The sequence below is a fragment of the Parasteatoda tepidariorum genome, chromosome 7 (assembly GCF_043381705.1).
Source record: "Parasteatoda tepidariorum isolate YZ-2023 chromosome 7, CAS_Ptep_4.0, whole genome shotgun sequence".
NCBI lineage: Eukaryota > Metazoa > Arthropoda > Arachnida > Araneae > Theridiidae > Parasteatoda > Parasteatoda tepidariorum.
In genome coordinates, this window is record NC_092210.1 from 54344165 (window position 1) to 54361333 (window position 17169).

The 17169-nt window shown below is 29.2% G+C and overlaps 2 protein-coding genes across 2 annotated transcripts; both read left to right on the plus strand.

The window, feature by feature from the left end:
- Positions 1–880: 880 nt before the first annotated feature.
- On the plus strand, positions 881–9022 carry LOC139424796 (astacin-like metalloprotease toxin 5). Its single transcript, XM_021147312.3, has 6 exons — positions 881–1163; positions 3422–3489; positions 4679–4760; positions 6277–6391; positions 7658–7833; positions 8753–9022. The coding sequence occupies exons 1-6, from the start codon at positions 1082–1084 to the stop codon at positions 8968–8970; spliced, it is 741 nt and encodes a 246-aa protein (XP_021002971.1). The 5' UTR covers positions 881–1081; the 3' UTR covers positions 8971–9022.
- A 1383-nt stretch (positions 9023–10405) lies between these two features.
- On the plus strand, positions 10406–12238 carry LOC107453970 (zinc finger MYM-type protein 1). The gene has a single exon (XM_071183777.1). The coding sequence runs from the start codon at positions 10406–10408 to the stop codon at positions 12236–12238; it is 1833 nt and encodes a 610-aa protein (XP_071039878.1).
- Positions 12239–17169: the final 4931 nt, after the last annotated feature.

Sequence of the window (17169 nt, forward strand, 5' to 3'; positions counted from 1 at the left end):
CTTTTTTCTATGGTTTCTTTTTTCGTTTGAACGATGGAATTTTCATTCTTTTTTATGGAACATTTGATTTTACATGTTTTCAGTCAACCTTTTTTTTTATTTAGTTTAAAAAGTTCTGCAGTCTTTGTAACAGATTCAACTTACTATGTGAAAAAAATAATTTACTGCAAACTAAATAATAAGTAAAGCAAAATTGAAGCCATTTGTGACTAAAGTATGCTCTTAAATTCATAATTTTTCAATAATAAGAAAAATAGTTTTCGCATTTAACAGTTTTCACAATTGCATTAATAGTTTTCACAATTGTTTAAACAAAATTACATAATTTCAAAGTCATTTCTGTAACGTAAAATTCTAAAATCTTCCATTTGCTATAAATTGAAATACGTTTGACGTTATTTTAAAAATAAGCGTTTATTAAAAACAAATCTTGTGCGATATTTAAGGAATATTTAATACAGAAACATTTTTATCAGGAATATTTTAAGTACATTTCACGGGAATCGCATATTTTTTTAGTTAGAACATCACGGTAAGAACCACGTTTTTTTTAAAAACTTATTTTTCACCTGAATTTGCACCTACGTTTTGAACCTAAAATGTAATTCCTGCACTTTTTGCTGCGAGCGCTTATATGATAAAACAAGAGACACACTGTACTTATTATAAATTTCACAAATGCGAAATTATTACTAGAAGAAATCTATAAATATGCAGTTTAGTTTAAAAATCAGGACGAATAAAATTATTAAAAATTTTATAGAATAAATTTGTATGATCTCATACAAATCGGAACGTCATATAGCAATCATTAATAAAAATGTTATCTGAGTATTTCAAATATACAAAAATAATAAAATGTTACACAGTCTATTTCATTTCATTCAAAATTTACAAGGTTTATTTACATATCCTGTTTTCAATTTGATAAACAAAGATCCATGATCGCGCAGTTATTTAATCTTCAACAGCAGGTATTTCTCATACTATTTAATATTAATTTTGATAAGGAGGCATTTAAAAGCAGCTTGCAAAGTCTTGCAAGTTTATCGTTTCATTCCCACTTCTTCAAACTATAACCATGAAGACTGGTCTGTTTCTTGCTGGTTTGTTGGCCGTTGCTTTGGCTGAAGTAATTCAGCTAAGTCCTCAGCAACAAGAAGGTAATTCCTTTCTTTAATATTAATTTTTTGTTTGTTCTTCTTTATAACTTTACAAAGTTCTTTTCGTGATGTAAAGTATATAGAGCAACAGTGAGTTCCTCTTAAAGTATGGAAAAATTTGTATAGGCGTTTTTTTATTTAAAAAAACAACATAAAATTAGGTTTAAGATAAAATCAAAAACAATTGCTGTAAAACAGTTTGTTGTTCCAAACCAAAATCATTCTGTATTTCAAAAATATAGTAAAACGATTTCTAAAATTCATTTCTATATGATCGCTAAATCAAAGAGTTTTGCCCTTTTTTTAAAATGTTATTAAAAAAAATAAAGAAACATTTACCTTACAGGTTGTTATTCTAATTAAAAAAATTTTAAATGTGCGTGATATTAAAATAATTAATATTAAAAAAATCCTTTTTTCACATACGCATAGAGATTGATTTTGTTTTACATCTTGAGCCAATAAAAACAAAATAAACATTATTTGGAAACTGAATTTTATTTAAAAAACTTTAAAACTTCATATAAAAATGCATTTAAACTATTTTCAAAGAACACTATTACGCTATTAAGAATAGCAGTGTAAAAAAGTAAAGCTTTCACGCAACAGCCCGTTCTGGGTGAGGGGGTCATGGAAGTTAAGGCTTTACGATTTTGTGACCAACGGTATGATTGTGGCAATGTGGTTAGTATTATATACATAATTACTTCATTGACAAGCTGGTACCCATACATCTGAAGCTGGGTGAGCTTTAAACCGCCACTGAGTATCGAACCCCAGTTCTTCACGACGACAGTTTAGTGCCTTAACCACTGAACTATCACGCTTACTACCTCAACCACTGAGCCAGTATTATATTTAGTATAATTAGATTTCAAGGAACATTGATGGAATTTTAATTTTAGAGCAGATTTTGTATAGAAATTCATTTCAAATTATAGTTTATTTAAAGTATGAAGATTGTTTTTTAATTTTTAAGCAAAACTATTTAACACAAATCTAAATGACTTCAAGGGGAAACAGGACTGTTTGCAAAAATAAATTTAAATAAATTGCAAAAATTTTTTTTAATCAAACGAAGCAACAGTTTTTTTAAAAATTTAAACACTGACATTGATTTGAATTTCAGCTAATTAAAATTTATAATTTTAACTTCTTTTAACATCTTAACTAATAATAATTTTCTTTACTTCTGTTTTGATTCTCTTAAATTGATTTATTGGTTTGTACTCCATATTTAAGATTAGGATCATCGTAATAAAGTTGTAGTACGATTATCATTTACTCCAACCATGTTTATCATGGTTTGTATCATATTTCTTTGTATAGATAAATAATATTAGTAAATAATATATTTAAACATATTTAACATTTAACAATAATGGATTTAAAAGTGCCTTACTTTTATAGGAACAAATAGGTCTGTAACATATTGATTATTAATATTTATAAAAGATACAAATTGATGAATTTTATTTTATTTAACAACATATTGGTTTCGAAATAATCATAAAAAAATTTATAGGATTCGAAATGCATCAAAAATATATTAATTGCTTAAATAATGTGGAAATTTTAGTAAAACTAAAAGTTAATAATAAAGGAAATATTATAATTTTTATCTATCGAGAAATTAAAAACTATTATCTTCATATCAGGTCTAAATAGGATTAATTTACCACTTGCTTAATACTTTTCAACTATTAATTTTTGAACTGAAAAACAGTAATAGCCAAGATAATTATATTGTCCTTAATTTCGAATAATTAATAGTTCACCATAAAATTAATTCACAATAAAAACAAAATCTTCAGTGCGTTTTCTAAAATATATTTTGAATTTAACGTTTTTAATATTTTTTACATAATTGCTAGAATTCCATTGTAGGTACAAAAAGAAGTTTGAAGATAGTTTGAAATTGTCTAAGAAAATTCAGCCAAATGTTTCGGAGCTATGTATGCTTGATTAATTGTTTTTTTTAAACGATAGGTTAAAAATTTGACTAAAATTACTGAGTTTGGTGAATGAATACGATTGCGAGCTTATAGGGATAAAACTAAAATTTAATTAAATACTAAGATAAAGGGTTAAAAATATAATAATTTGATTTTTAAAAATAGTTCTTTTTAACTATTGTAATGTATCGAGTGAACTAAAATTGTTTAATGTATAGAAAATGCATAGGGAAATCCGATAAAAGAGACTTGCTTACAGTAACTAAATAATTTGAGACTAAAATTTTTTATTTTCCTTTTTAGAGGCTAGATTGGCTATGCAAAACCCTGACTTGTACGATGGAGACATGGCTGGTATTGATGGGCCTTTTGTAAGCAATTTTTCTTTTTCTATGTGCAAAGCATTAGTTTTCCTAAATTTTCGATATTTCATAATAATATTAATGATATATGTATGTTTTAAAAATAACTAAAAATTGTAGTGATGAGTTTGCTATTTGTACAGAATTATTTTTTTGCATCTGTTTTACGTTTTGATGTATTGAATAAAACATAACAAATACATACTGTGAAAAAGTAACAAAAAGTTATTTAAAAATTATATCCAGTAAATATAAAACTCTTTAAAACCCCTCTAACAGCAAGTTTCTCAGTATTAAAAATAAAGAACGGCTTTTTCCTTGTTTTTCTAAGTAAAAATAGTGCTTATAAGGATAATTTCTGTACAATTTTGCATAAGATCTTGACGCTTGTAGAAGTTGAACGAAGTTTATTGCTTGGTGAACTTAAAACTTTTGAAATGGAAGAGATCATTTAAACCTATAAATGAAATAAAAAAATAAAATTTGATCTCCCATACCCATACATCGTTTTTATTAAAAACCTCTTTAATGTGAATTAAATAATTCACTGTATTATTTCAAATAAATAATCTAGATAAGTAAGTAATCGTTATACTGAATAATTATTGATTTATGTTCAGTTAACCATGGAGGGTTAGATTTATATATGGTTAAAATTTTCTCTTTTATTTGCAACGACAATTTGATGGTTTTATGAATTCGAATTCAAAAACAATAGTCTATAATGTTTATTAAAAAATAATATATACATATTTTTAAAAATGTATACGAAACATTGTATAGTTAAATGCCAAGTTTACTATAGGTAAATTCTGAAAATTGCATGGTCTTATGACAACTGTAAAAATAGTTTTTATCATTAGCTATACTACATTTAGAGATAATATAATATTGCAGTAAGAAATATTTAAAGTATAACCATACTTGAGAGTAAAATATTTAGAATTATTAATAAATTTTGAGATTTTAAAAACAAAATTTAAATTTGTGCTTCATTTTCTTTTATTATCATAATATGTTTAGTTTATAAATTTGAAAATAACTACTAAAATAAGAAAATTTCAAAAACAAAATTTATATCTATTTCACGAAACATTCGATACACGAAATACTTAAAATAAGCCTTGTTATCTGCAGAAAATAAGCAATACTAGCTAATTTTAAATTAGTTTATGTTTATCGCCAAAATTATTTCTAGGATGCTGAACGTAATGCCATTGTTGGAAATCACTACAGGTGGCCAAATGCACGTGTACCCTACGTCATTGACTCTTCTTTGAGTAAGAATACAATTTTTAGCTTAGTATAGTGTTTTAATTAAATTTAGCTAGTTGTAATTGTAACTGCATTTTTCCTTTTTTTATATTTTAGTAAAAAAGCCTTCTTACGAGCCTTAGTTAGTTATAAATTATGAAGAACATGGCATTTGTAGAACGCAAAAAATTGTAGAGACTAAACAGAGTCGAAGATTCTTTATTGGAGAACTTTTAAAACTTCATAAAATTAATACCTTTATGTTTACTATGTTTATAATGAATTTATTAATAGATGATTTTAAGATGATTAAAAGTTATCAAATCTAAAATATGTCCTCTAATTGTCCAAAAAACATCTCTGAATATCTTTTTGTATGATATAATATCGAAAATTAAGAAAAAATGAGTACCTCGCTAAAATATACTTTAGAAAAATCCGTAAACTATAGATGAAAATATTTTCAGCAAAAAATAAATAATAATAATCATAAACTCTTTCATTTTAGAAGTGTTAAACAAATGCAGATTATCATATGATATATAAAAACTGCTTAGTAATATCAAGTTTGATGAAGCTGCTATTAGTAAGTTTTTCCAAAGAGAAGAAAGCTTTGCTGCACAAATCTTAATATTTTGTAGGATACTCCACTGATTTATGCTCAAATCATAGTGTTGTTTTTAATGAAAGAAGAATATGATTTTTCAACTTTGTCAATCTTAACAACTCTTTTTCCTGCCTCTAAAAATGTGCTGTCCTAAAGTTAGTTCTAGAAATATAATTGTCACTAAGAATAAGAGAAAATTAGTTCTAGAATCAGATTTAGAATTATAATATTTTAAATTTATCAGATCTTTGTACCATCAATTACAACTCTTTGTCCTATCTCTTAAAATGTGTTGTCTTAAAATTAGCTCTAGATTCCTAAAAAAAATTATCATAAAATGCTTAAATATACGACTCTTTAATTATTTTTTTAAACAACAGCGTAAAATTGGATTTAATAATGCTGAAAATTAATTAGTTTTCAATATAGTCTGAGTTATTATTTGAAATATAACTGAACTGCCAGGAAGTTAAGAGTACGCAATTTACAATTTTGAATTGGAATAGTTTTCTATATAAAGATTTTCTGTTTTCATAACAATATTTTTTAACTCTTTCCGATTTAAACCTCTTTTGTAACTTTTTTAAAAATAACTAAATTAATTAAATAACATTATATATTTTTATTTCAAGAGCTCTCCCCTTATTTATGCAATGGAAATTTCTTTCGAAGTGTATTACTTCTTCGTGCCTTTCTTTAGAGCTTCAGATATTGCGTATCACACTTTCTCAGAGTAGAATTTTTATAGAATTGTAGATCTTAATTTCAAAACTGAATAGTAATACAAATGTTTAGTATATATAAATAAAATTTGGATAGTTCAGAATCCTTGCTTTCCTTTTTTGGTGTGGTTTGAAATTTTCTATTTGACACTTTGAAAAAATGTTAAAAAACGAATTTATAATTGTTTTTATTTCATTTCTTCGCTTCTAAAGGCAATGCACAAAATGTCATCAACCAAGGCTTTAATGATTACCACAAAAACACTTGCGTCCGATTCGTTCCAAGGTCAAACGAACAAAACTACATCAAGATCTTTTCTGGACAAGGGTAAGAATATTTTTGATTGATTTTTGTAATAAAAAAGTACTTTTCTATAGAAAAGTAATAACTTGTATGACTTGATTTGAGGAATGAATTGAGATATCACATCTTAGAAGAGTTTTTTATGCTGTTAAACATCATTCATTAATCAATTGGCTTTACAAATCATTACATATTATTCAATTTCTTAGTTAAACAATGTTAGTGAACTTTGACTTATAAAACTGTACAATTAATTGCAGACATAATAAATTGCAAACAAACTGCTTTTTATTATTTTCATTTTCAGTGCTTAATATTGGAAATGATTAGATATGTGTTAGGGATTCTGTTTAAGCATTTCAATATTTCAAAGGACTTTATATATAACTATACCACGAAAAAAGAAGGGTGAAAAATCTAATCAAATTTGTGGTCTATACCGCACATGTTAATTGTGGGCTCCCTTGGTCACACAGAACACATTCTAATGGAATTCATGTTTCGTTCTTCAGCATGTTTAAAGCAATGTAAGCCAGAACAGCAGTGAGGCATTCCTATGGAAATCTTGGCATTGCGCGTGATTTAGTTTGGAATGACAGATTATATATATATTTCTAATACCAACCATAACAAAGTATATATTTTTCTTAAAAACAAAATTTATGCACCCTTAATGCCACCAATGCTGAAAACGCATGACCACTACCAGGACACATATTTTTATAAACAAATGCTACTTTACGTATAAACGGATTATATTTAGTTTACCATTGAGATCTGGAACTGCATGTCGGGGAAAGGATACACACATTGGACATTCGAATCTTCAGCATCATCATCATAGTTGGCCAGACAGCCCAATGTGAGCCAATGCCTTCCTCTGAAGATTTCTCCATGACGACTTCCGATTTATCTTTGTTTTCTTCTAATGATTTCGTGACAATAAATTTTTACAGGACAGAGGTGTCAACCCTATGCCTAACCCCCAACCTGGAGGACCAGTCCCCTGATATAATCCCCAGTGGCAGGGTGCCCGGTTGTACCCCCAGACACTGGGTACCCATTTTAAACGCCTTTTACGACATGCATGAGCTGCATTGGGACTATTCTGTCACACCCGGTCACCACACGGGTGACATTCGAATCTTAATAATTTTATATTCCACCCTCCTTTGTTTTTGTCATACACTTGTAAATAAACAGTTTATTGAATCTAAATGAATAAATTAGGATAATGATGCATAGTAAATTTCAAAACTAAAATGAAATTTTCATATGAAATTTAAAAAGGTGCTATTCCTATGTGGGTAAAATCAATGGTGAACAGGCTGTATCTCTTGGAAATGGATGCTTGTACGCAGGAACAGTTGTTCACGAGTTGGGACACGCCCTTGGATTCTACCACGAACAGAGCAGATCAGACAGAGATTCATATTTGATCATCTACCTTGAAAACGTCGCCGAAAGTGAGTATTTGTCATGTTTATATTATTCTCTGACAATTGTTTTTTTACCATATGACCATTTCTTTACCTTGCTATTTTCGATTTATTTTACAGCATGATTTTTTTTACCATATGTTTAATGAAATACTTACTTTTTTAAGAAACATAATAAACGTAATAAAGGCATTTTTTAATATAGGAAAAAGTACAATTTAAAATGTATTATTTGTTACTCCTTAAAATATAAGTGAAAGAGGAGTTGGTTTAAGTATAAATAATGATTTTTAAAAAAAACCACAAACGAACAAATCGTTATTCCAAAATTTTTAATAGGATCAGGGGTAGAGCGCACGCCTCCCAACGTGGTGAACTGGGTTTTAATCCCAATGATGGCTAGTCGATACAAAATCCGTACCCGCCTTGCACCAAATACAGTGCTGACGTAATACATCATCATTGCTATACCGATTAAGGGTTAGAGACGCCTTAATGCCAAGCTAACCGTGAGAAGTTTTCGTGGACTTCCTCTCCATGTAACGCAAATGTGGATTAGTTCCATCAAAACGTCCTCAACAAACTTAAATTTCTCCCACTACTTGATTTTGAAGTTCCATTTTTCTCTTGTAAACTGAAAATTGGGTCAGCAGTTTAACGACAGTTATAAAATAAACAATTTCCCATACATTGCTACTTTTTAAGTTAAGCCATTATATTGTAAATAAGTTTTTCTGATAGAATTGCACAATAATTATTCATGCATTTTTATTATAAACCGAAAATACTTTGAATGAGATGATAAAAGATATTTAACGACCTTAATGAAAAAAATTATCTAACCGTAAAACATTAGAAAGAAAAATGCGTAATGTATATAATTTTGAAATTTCATAAATTTCAGAATAGCAATGAATCTAATATTTTCTTCTACTCTATTACATAGACATGAGATTCAACTTCAACAAGCTTTCACCCCACCAAAATGTCTTGTACAATACTTTTGACTACAACTCCATCATGATTTACGGCAACAAATCTTTCTCAACAAACGGAAAAGACACCATGGTGGCCAGAAATGGACAGAAATTGTCTGACCCTTACAACAAGCAAGGAATGACCAGAAATGATATCGAAAGAGTCAACAAAATGTACAATTGTTAAGAAATTTTACATTTGCTTCAATACTGTGACTAATAAATTATAAAGGGAATGATTTATTTTATTTCATTTTGTTTCTAAAATGTATCACACGATTTCTGAAAATTTAATTTTAATAATGCTGAATGATTAAGAGTAAAGTTGGGAACAAAATTTAAACCAAGAATTTCACAGATAATTTGAAATTTACTTTCCAATATCAATTTTACAGATATCTGAAATGGGAAATTAAATAACTTTCTATAATTCCATTAAGATATTTATTTACACAGTACGTGTTTAAAATACTTAAATTCAGTATACGCATAAATGTATAATTTACGTACAAAATAATACGTACAAAAAATTTACAAAATAATACGCACAGAAACAAAAATTTCAGTAGAAATTATGCTGGCTATTATTTTTTAAGACTATATATTTTTATTTGCCTTATGCCAACTTTTTTTTCTCACGGTATTTCTCAGAATACTGAAAAAACACTTACTATAATAGGGTTGTACTTTTGAAATCAAATTCACGTGATACTGTTATGGGCGAGCCCCGATCGCTGGTTTCTTTCTGTCCTGCCAGTCGCGATAGTTTTCGAGACTGGCTGGCATTCGCGAGGTCTGGAATCCTAGACATTCTGTCGTCTTTGAGACAATTCGAGAATTTTGTAGATGCAGTAAAAAAATTTATATGAAAGGAGGAACGGAGTACAGTGGAGTTAGTTAGTCAGACTAAGAGTTATCAGTGCTGCTTGCCTTTCGGAGCTTGTTTCTAAATCTGTTTTGTTTTGGAGACACTGTGCTCGTTGAAGTTATTCATTCCAGTTCGAAACTTTGGGATCGTAGCTTAGCGGATATTTCTGTGCCAATACATATGTATATATTTTTGCTGTTCTTGGATCTTTAGGATGTCGAAACGCAAGAAATTAACAATTTTTAATTACTTTGAGAAGAAATCACGACCTGAAATTAGTGAGGTGGCAGCATCTAGTACCAATGTAAGTTTTTCTGTTGAACAAAAATGTGATACTTCCGTTGAAGAAAATGTTTCTAGCGTAACAGAATCTGATGAATGTGAAATCGGCCCTCAAAGTGTTACTTCCCACCCATATGACATTGGACTTTTTTCAGAAGATAATACATGCGAGAATAAAAAACTGGATATACTTAAAAATGTTTGGGAACCCAATCCTGCATTTGTTTTTCCTGAAGGTTAAGGGTGCATTTGTTTTTCCTCAGAGGTTAAGGGTGGTGCTTTTTGCAAATTTTGTGTACTTTTCGCCCCAAGTGGTGCGGGTTCTGGAAAGCAACCTTTAGGTCAACTGTGCAATGTAAAATTTGACAACTGGAAAAATGCTGTAGAGCGATTTTCTGAACACGAGAAATGTCTTTATCACAAAAAATCGATCGAAACTGCTGGGACATTAAACGATATTTTATTTGGAAAGATGAAACCTGTGGATGAACAAGTTGACAGTGCAGCAAGCAGAAGAAAATTAGAAAATAGAAAAAACATTACTCCAATCATTGAAACCATCCTATTTTGTGGAAATCAAGGTCTCGCTCTAAGAGGACATAAGGATTCGGGAATAATTGCTGAACAACCAGGTGAAGAGAACGACGGAAATTTTCGGGCATTGCTTCGTTTCCGGAGTAAGAACGATTCGACTCTTAAGAACATTTTAGAGTCAAGCAGAAAAAATGCTCAGTATACCAGCCCTCGATTTCAGAACGAAGTTATTGAGGTTTGCAATATTTTAATCCTGCAAAAACTAGTCAGCAAGATTAATGATGCAACTTGCTTTTCCATTCTTGCAGATGAAACAACTGATATTGCAGGTATAGAGCAATTATCGTTATGCGTTCGATATGTCGATAAAGAAAATTTTAACATCACCGAACAGTTTTTGCAATTCATTCCGGTGCATGACTTAACCGGAAAAGCAATAGCAACAACAATATTAGACCAATTACAGTCTATGAAAGTTGATATAAAAAAGTTACGTGGACAGGGGTACGATGGTGCTGCATCAATGAGTGGAAAAATTAATGGTGTACAAGCCCACGTAAGAAGTATTGTCCCATCAGCACTCTATGTACATTGCTCTGCTCATAGCCTCAATTTGGCTGTATCAAATGCATGCGAAATAACTGGCATTAGAAATTGCTTAGGGACAATTAAAACATTATACGACTTTTTAAATACGCCAAAAAGACAGTATGTCCTATCTTCAGCAATAGAGGAGATGGAAACCAGCTCTAAGAGGGAGAAAATTAAACAGCTATGTGCAACCCGTTGGATGGAAAGATACGACTCAGTAACCGCTGTGGTGGAACTTTTCGAGCCTATCGCCGAAACACTACAAAAAATATCAGAATGGAAGGATAAGGAATCAGCTACCCAGGCTAATTCTTTACTGTGCACAGTATCTAATTGCCAGTTCGTAATATCTCTTTTGTGCATTTACAAAGTTTTCACCATAACAATCCATCTCTGTAGATACCTACAAAAAACAAGCATAGATTTGATAGAGGCAGTGAGTCTTGCAGAAGATGTCATTAAAGATCTAAAATTAATGCGTGAAAATGCCACTGAAACATTCTCTGAAATATTCAGCTCTTCTTCTCTTATGCTAACAAGCATTGGATCTTCCACTTCCATGCAAATCCCTAGAATAACAGGAAGACAGAAAAATCGCGATAATTTTCCCTCATCGACACCGGAAACATATTTCAGAGTTAGTGTTTTTATTCCATTTATAGAAAATTTTATAACACAATTAAACTTAAGATTTGTATCGCATCGTGATATTTTGAAAGGATTTCAGTGTCTTCTACCTGCCGATCCTTTCATTTGCCAACCTTCAAACATAAAGGCTTTTGAAGCATTAGTGGAATTTTACGCTGGAGATTTGGATACCTGTAAAGAAAGCCTTAAGTCTGAACTAAAACTCTGGTATAAAAGATTAAAAAGGATTAGTGAAGACGGAGGTAGTGTTCCAAAAACTGCGGCGGATGCTCTTGGAATGTGCAATAAAGATATAACACCAAACATTTTCAAACTCCTAGAAATATTGGTCGTTCTACCTGTTTCAACGAGTGCAAACGAAAGATCCTTTTCGACTTTGCGCCGTTTGAAGACTTATTTACGCAACTCAACGGGAAATAATAGAATGAATGGATTGGCGCTCTTAAGCATTCATAGAAAATTTACCCCAGCTGTAGAAGACATTTTAAACGAACTTGCAAAAAAACCCCGTCGTTTGGATATTACTGTATAAATCAATAAATTTTTAGCGTGTTTGTATACTGGTTTAATTCCCTATTTGTTGGTAAGTTATTTTTTGGTTAAATTCATTGGTTTTCTATGGAATATTCACATTTATACGGTTATTATTTAGGTAGCTCTTGCAGTATGAGTAGTTTTTTCTGGCTTCATTTATTCCAACTTTTTAATAAAAATGAATTATTTTACCTCTTATTATAAAAAAAATTATATTCTTAAACTTAAAAAATAAAAACGAAATTTAACTAAACAATGTTGTCTAAATGAAAAGTCAAAATTGTCTAGCTGTCTAAATTAGGGAAATAATAGTGCTTTATTACATACTCGAATTTCTTTCGAGTATGTGCTTTATTACATACTCGAATTTATTACATACTCGAATTACCCCCCTTGAAAAAATTCTGCCTACGCCACTGGTCGCAATCATTTGAAATTGGAATAAAAAAATTGAACACAAATTAAAAACGTTGTTTTTTTCATATTCTCATTTTGTGTCATTTTCCTGAACATAGGGGGAGCTAGTGACATATAAAAGCACTTAAAATTACTAACACTTATAGCTAGTTACAAATAAAATTTTATGACAAAGCAAATAAACAGTTATGAATAATTATGTGTTACAAACTCAAAACAACTATGTCTCTTTAAACTAGTGGGTGTTTCTAAATTCTATATAGCAATATTCTTAACAATAAATTTGATAAACGAAATTGAATAACTATTTTCATAAGCAAAAGGAAGCAAACAAAATATTTTTTGAATACATTATCTTGTGCTGAAATGGATTGTTACTGAAAACAACAATAAGAATGAAAAGGGATATTTAAGATACTGTTATATTACTTTAATCAATAACAGCAGGCGTGTCCCATGATATTAAATATGATTAGAAAACATTTAAAATAAGCAAGCAAAGTGCTACAAGTTTATCACCTTATTATCAATCATATAATAATCTATCAATCAATCTTCATACTTTCTAATAAATAAATAAAAAACTGAAAATGTATTTTAACTTTTGGGTAAATTTAAAACAAATGCTGCAGAACAATGTGGTAAATAAAATGTTTCTTATTCTATGAAAATAATATAAAAATGAATACTGAAAACTATTTTGCTTGCATCAATAAATATCAGGGGTGACGTCAAAATTTTGAACTGAAACTGTGAATGAATTACTTAAATCATTTCTTTTTTAAATTAAAAGCTATTTTAAAACTCAATTCCATCGGAAAAGTTTTGGATTCTGAACAACAAACTTAAAATTTAATTCTTCTGATTACATTTAATAATGTTGCATTCGATTTTATTAATGGGTATTTTAATTAACAAGACTGATGAATGAATACAAATATAGTGCATTTACTAAGGATAAAAAACACAAATGAAGATGCAACTGTACCATATGCCGTTGATTCATCTCTAGGTAATAATTCAATATTTGCTTTATGATAATTTTGAGAATAAAAGGTAATTTTATTCAGTCTTAAAACACTTTTAAGCAATTAGTCCTAAGAAGTTATATTTTTTATAAACTGAATATAATTACGAGTTCAAGTTGGTTTGATAAATTCTGAAAACAGGGGAGAATTTGCTACGTTTTTACAAATTAAAAGGCTGTTGCGTTTTATTACTCCTGGCTTATCAATTCACATGATTTATATGCAAACACCTTTTTTAAATTATCCACTGACGATGAGCTGTTTGTCTCATCAAAATTAACAAAGAATAAGTTCCGGAAAAAAATGAGTTTCCATTCGGCTGTCATAGCAATAAAAAAAATGCATTGACTATAAAGGCTTATTTTTTATTTTCAAAGAGATTATTAGTAAAAGTATAAACAAATTATTTCGATTATGTATATTTTTCTCTAAAAACTTTTAGTTGTTATTTTATATTCAGTATTTAAGTTGCGTAAATTGATTAGAAATGGATTTATAGATTTATACAGCATTTATATAAAATAAAAAATTTTCCGTCATTTTTAAATTTTAAAATGGTAGTATATCCTTTCTGAGTATGGCATGAAAGAAAAGTAAATTATCAATATAACAGTATTAAACCGGGCTACAAAATTATGCCCAAGGATTCCCAACCCATTAAATTGTTTGTTTTTTTGATTTTTTAACCATACTTGTTGTCAGCGGTTTAAAAACTGTGGAAACTTCTTTCCAATGATATTCATGCTGTTACTCAGAGATTTAAATTATTATGAAAGTAACAGTTAAGAAGATGCATGTTTTTTAAAGCAATATAATATTTAGTCATACATTGAATATTTAGAAGGTTTATCAAAAAATATTCTCAATGAAAATTATAATATATATGAAAATAACAATTTCTTAATAAATAGTTTTTAATCATGCCATACTCTAAAATGATATAGTTCTCTTTGTTTTTGAGATACAAAATTTTACAAAATTTACTTCTCTTTCTAGAGCAGTTAAAAAAATAATAAATAAATAAAATAAAAATAAAAACAAATTTTCGCAAAATAACTGCCCTAATAAGTAGTGATTTATATAATTGCTTGCACAATTATTTCCGAGGTATAAATTGTTTTTAAAATATCGGCAAAAATAAGATTTCCTTGAAATAAAATGTAATAATGCAAGGTAAATTTAAGAAATTTTTCAAAAAATAAATAAGAAAGAAATTGTAATTTTTTGAGGTAAATATTTTTATGAGCGTCACTCTAAAAATTTTATGGTAAAATTTGCTTCTGAAGTTCACATTATCATAAAAGTTAAAGTCAAGTCTGAAAAACTTTTGTGAAAAAGTGATGTATAGCGATTTAATTGAGTCTTATAAAACGTTTAATACTGCTCTTAGCAACTTTATTACCTTCCTTAAAAATTTATACAATTTTATTTGATTCTTTCCATTTGTGTCACTCTAAACATATACTGTACTTTTTGCTTATCAGATGTAAGTTTTTATAAAAATCAAGTCAAAAGTTTCCTAATATATAGTAACATTATGCATATTTAAAATATTCATTAAGAACAATTCTATCACAAAACTATTTTTTATCCCGAATTTATAGAGAAATAGTGTGTTCTTTTCGTGCAACTCTTTTCTATCCCGAATTTATATGATATATTATATAAATTAATTAGGGCAGACGATATTTCAAGTACAAAATAAGACACAAAAACGTACTTTCGGTGACTGAACGTACCTTTTTTCGACGGATTTGGCTTTTTAACCACCAAAATATAGAGGACAGCCGTAATTCGGGAAATATGGTCCCCATAGTTTGGCCATAGAGGGATCAAACGTTTGTACCTCATAATATTAATTTTATTTTTTGCGTATTTCACCTTACCTCGAGAACTTTCTAAGTTAATTGAAAATTTTTTGCATGCACCAATGAAATTTGTTTATCCAAAGAACAATTTGGCGAAAAAAATATATTTCTGTGCATATTTATTATTCTTTATTATTTTATTTAATAATGGCAGAAAAGTTTTTGAATGATAAGGTATGCAATTATTTACATTATTTTAAAATATGTAATTTTACATGGAAAATACAAAAGTTTAGAAAAATTGTTTGAATATTTCAAAAAATTTAATTTTCAAAAAAGTCTTATATTTTTAGTCTTAATATAAAGTGAAACAATAGACATTCTCAATTATTATTAATTAACTGAGGAGATCTTGTACGTTTGAAGGCAGCAGGCATAATCTTACCTGTCTATGTAAAATCTTACCCTAATTATATTCCTCAGTAACCATTTGAAAACTTGTGAAACTACAACCTAATATGCAACACAAAACAGAACATTTAAAATGTCTATTAAAACATTTGCTGCTTGGAACTTTCAATTTTATTTGATAACTTTCTATTTGACTCTCTTTTTTTAAATAGTTCTATGCATTTTGCTTATGCGATGAAAGCCATTATGAAAATAAATTCAAAATAGAGCATGGAAACTTTTTCTTATGATTCGATTAAGATTGATTGGTGAATATAAAAAGTTCTGCTTTAAAATCATTCTTTGAAATAACATTTCATATTAATTATTACGTATTAGCATTTAATATCATTCAATAATTGTTAGAATTTAATTCACATTGCGCATGAAGCTGATCGTTATGTTTTTAATGGTACAACGAATCTCTTTATCTCCAATTTGCATTCTAATTTATGCGAAATCTTTATAATTAACTTTGTAAAACGATTAATAATTTAAGCAAACGGTTAATAAGACACCGATTAAAAAGTTTATCCTTAAATTTAGCGTTATAATGGAGAAACAACTTTTTTAAACTGTTAATTTAGAAAATACGAGGTGCATCCAGAAAGTAAGTTTCCCGAATTTAAAAAAGAAAATGAACTCACACTTTCATGATCATATTTATTGGCAACAAGTACAGCAATGTTTAAGATATTTTTCAACATAGCCATCACCAGAATTGAGACGCTTGTAGTATCGTGAAATCAACTTTTGTATCCCTCTGTCGTAGAGCTGTGCCGCCTGTCAATGGAACCAACGTGTAACAAACGTCTACTGTTACTGTGACCGTTACTGTGAAACACTGCGGAAAATGTGACTTGCCATTCAAAACAAGAGTCGCGGAATGTTCACTGCAGTTGTTCCGCTGCTCCATGACAAGGCTTGTACACATACGGCATGACGCACAGTAGCTGCTTTGACGGAATTTGGCTGGGAGTTGTTTGATCATCCACCCTACAGTCCAGATATTGCTCCCAGCTATTTTCACGTTTTCTTGCACCCCAAGAAATGTGAGCTCCTGTGAGCGTTTTGGCAACGACGAAAAGCTGAAGACATCTGTCACACGTTGGTTCCATTCACAGGCGTCACAGCTCTACGACAGAGGGATACAAAAGTTGATTTCCCGATACGACAAGTGTCTCAATTCTGGTGGTGGCTATGTTGAAAAATAGCTGAACTGTACT

Excerpts from the sequence above, each read along its gene's own strand:
- LOC139424796 (XM_021147312.3), top strand. The coding sequence starts at position 1,082 with ATGAAGACTGGTCTGTTTCTTGCTGGTTTGTTGGCCGTTGCTTTGGCT. Across the intron at positions 1,164-3,421 it reads AAGTCCTCAGCAACAAGAAG|AGGCTAGATTGGCTATGCAA; the intron begins GTAATTCCTTTC and ends TTTCCTTTTTAG. Across the intron at positions 4,761-6,276 it reads CGTCATTGACTCTTCTTTGA|GCAATGCACAAAATGTCATC; the intron begins GTAAGAATACAA and ends TCGCTTCTAAAG.
- LOC107453970 (XM_071183777.1), top strand. The coding sequence starts at position 10,406 with ATGAAACCTGTGGATGAACAAGTTGACAGTGCAGCAAGCAGAAGAAAA.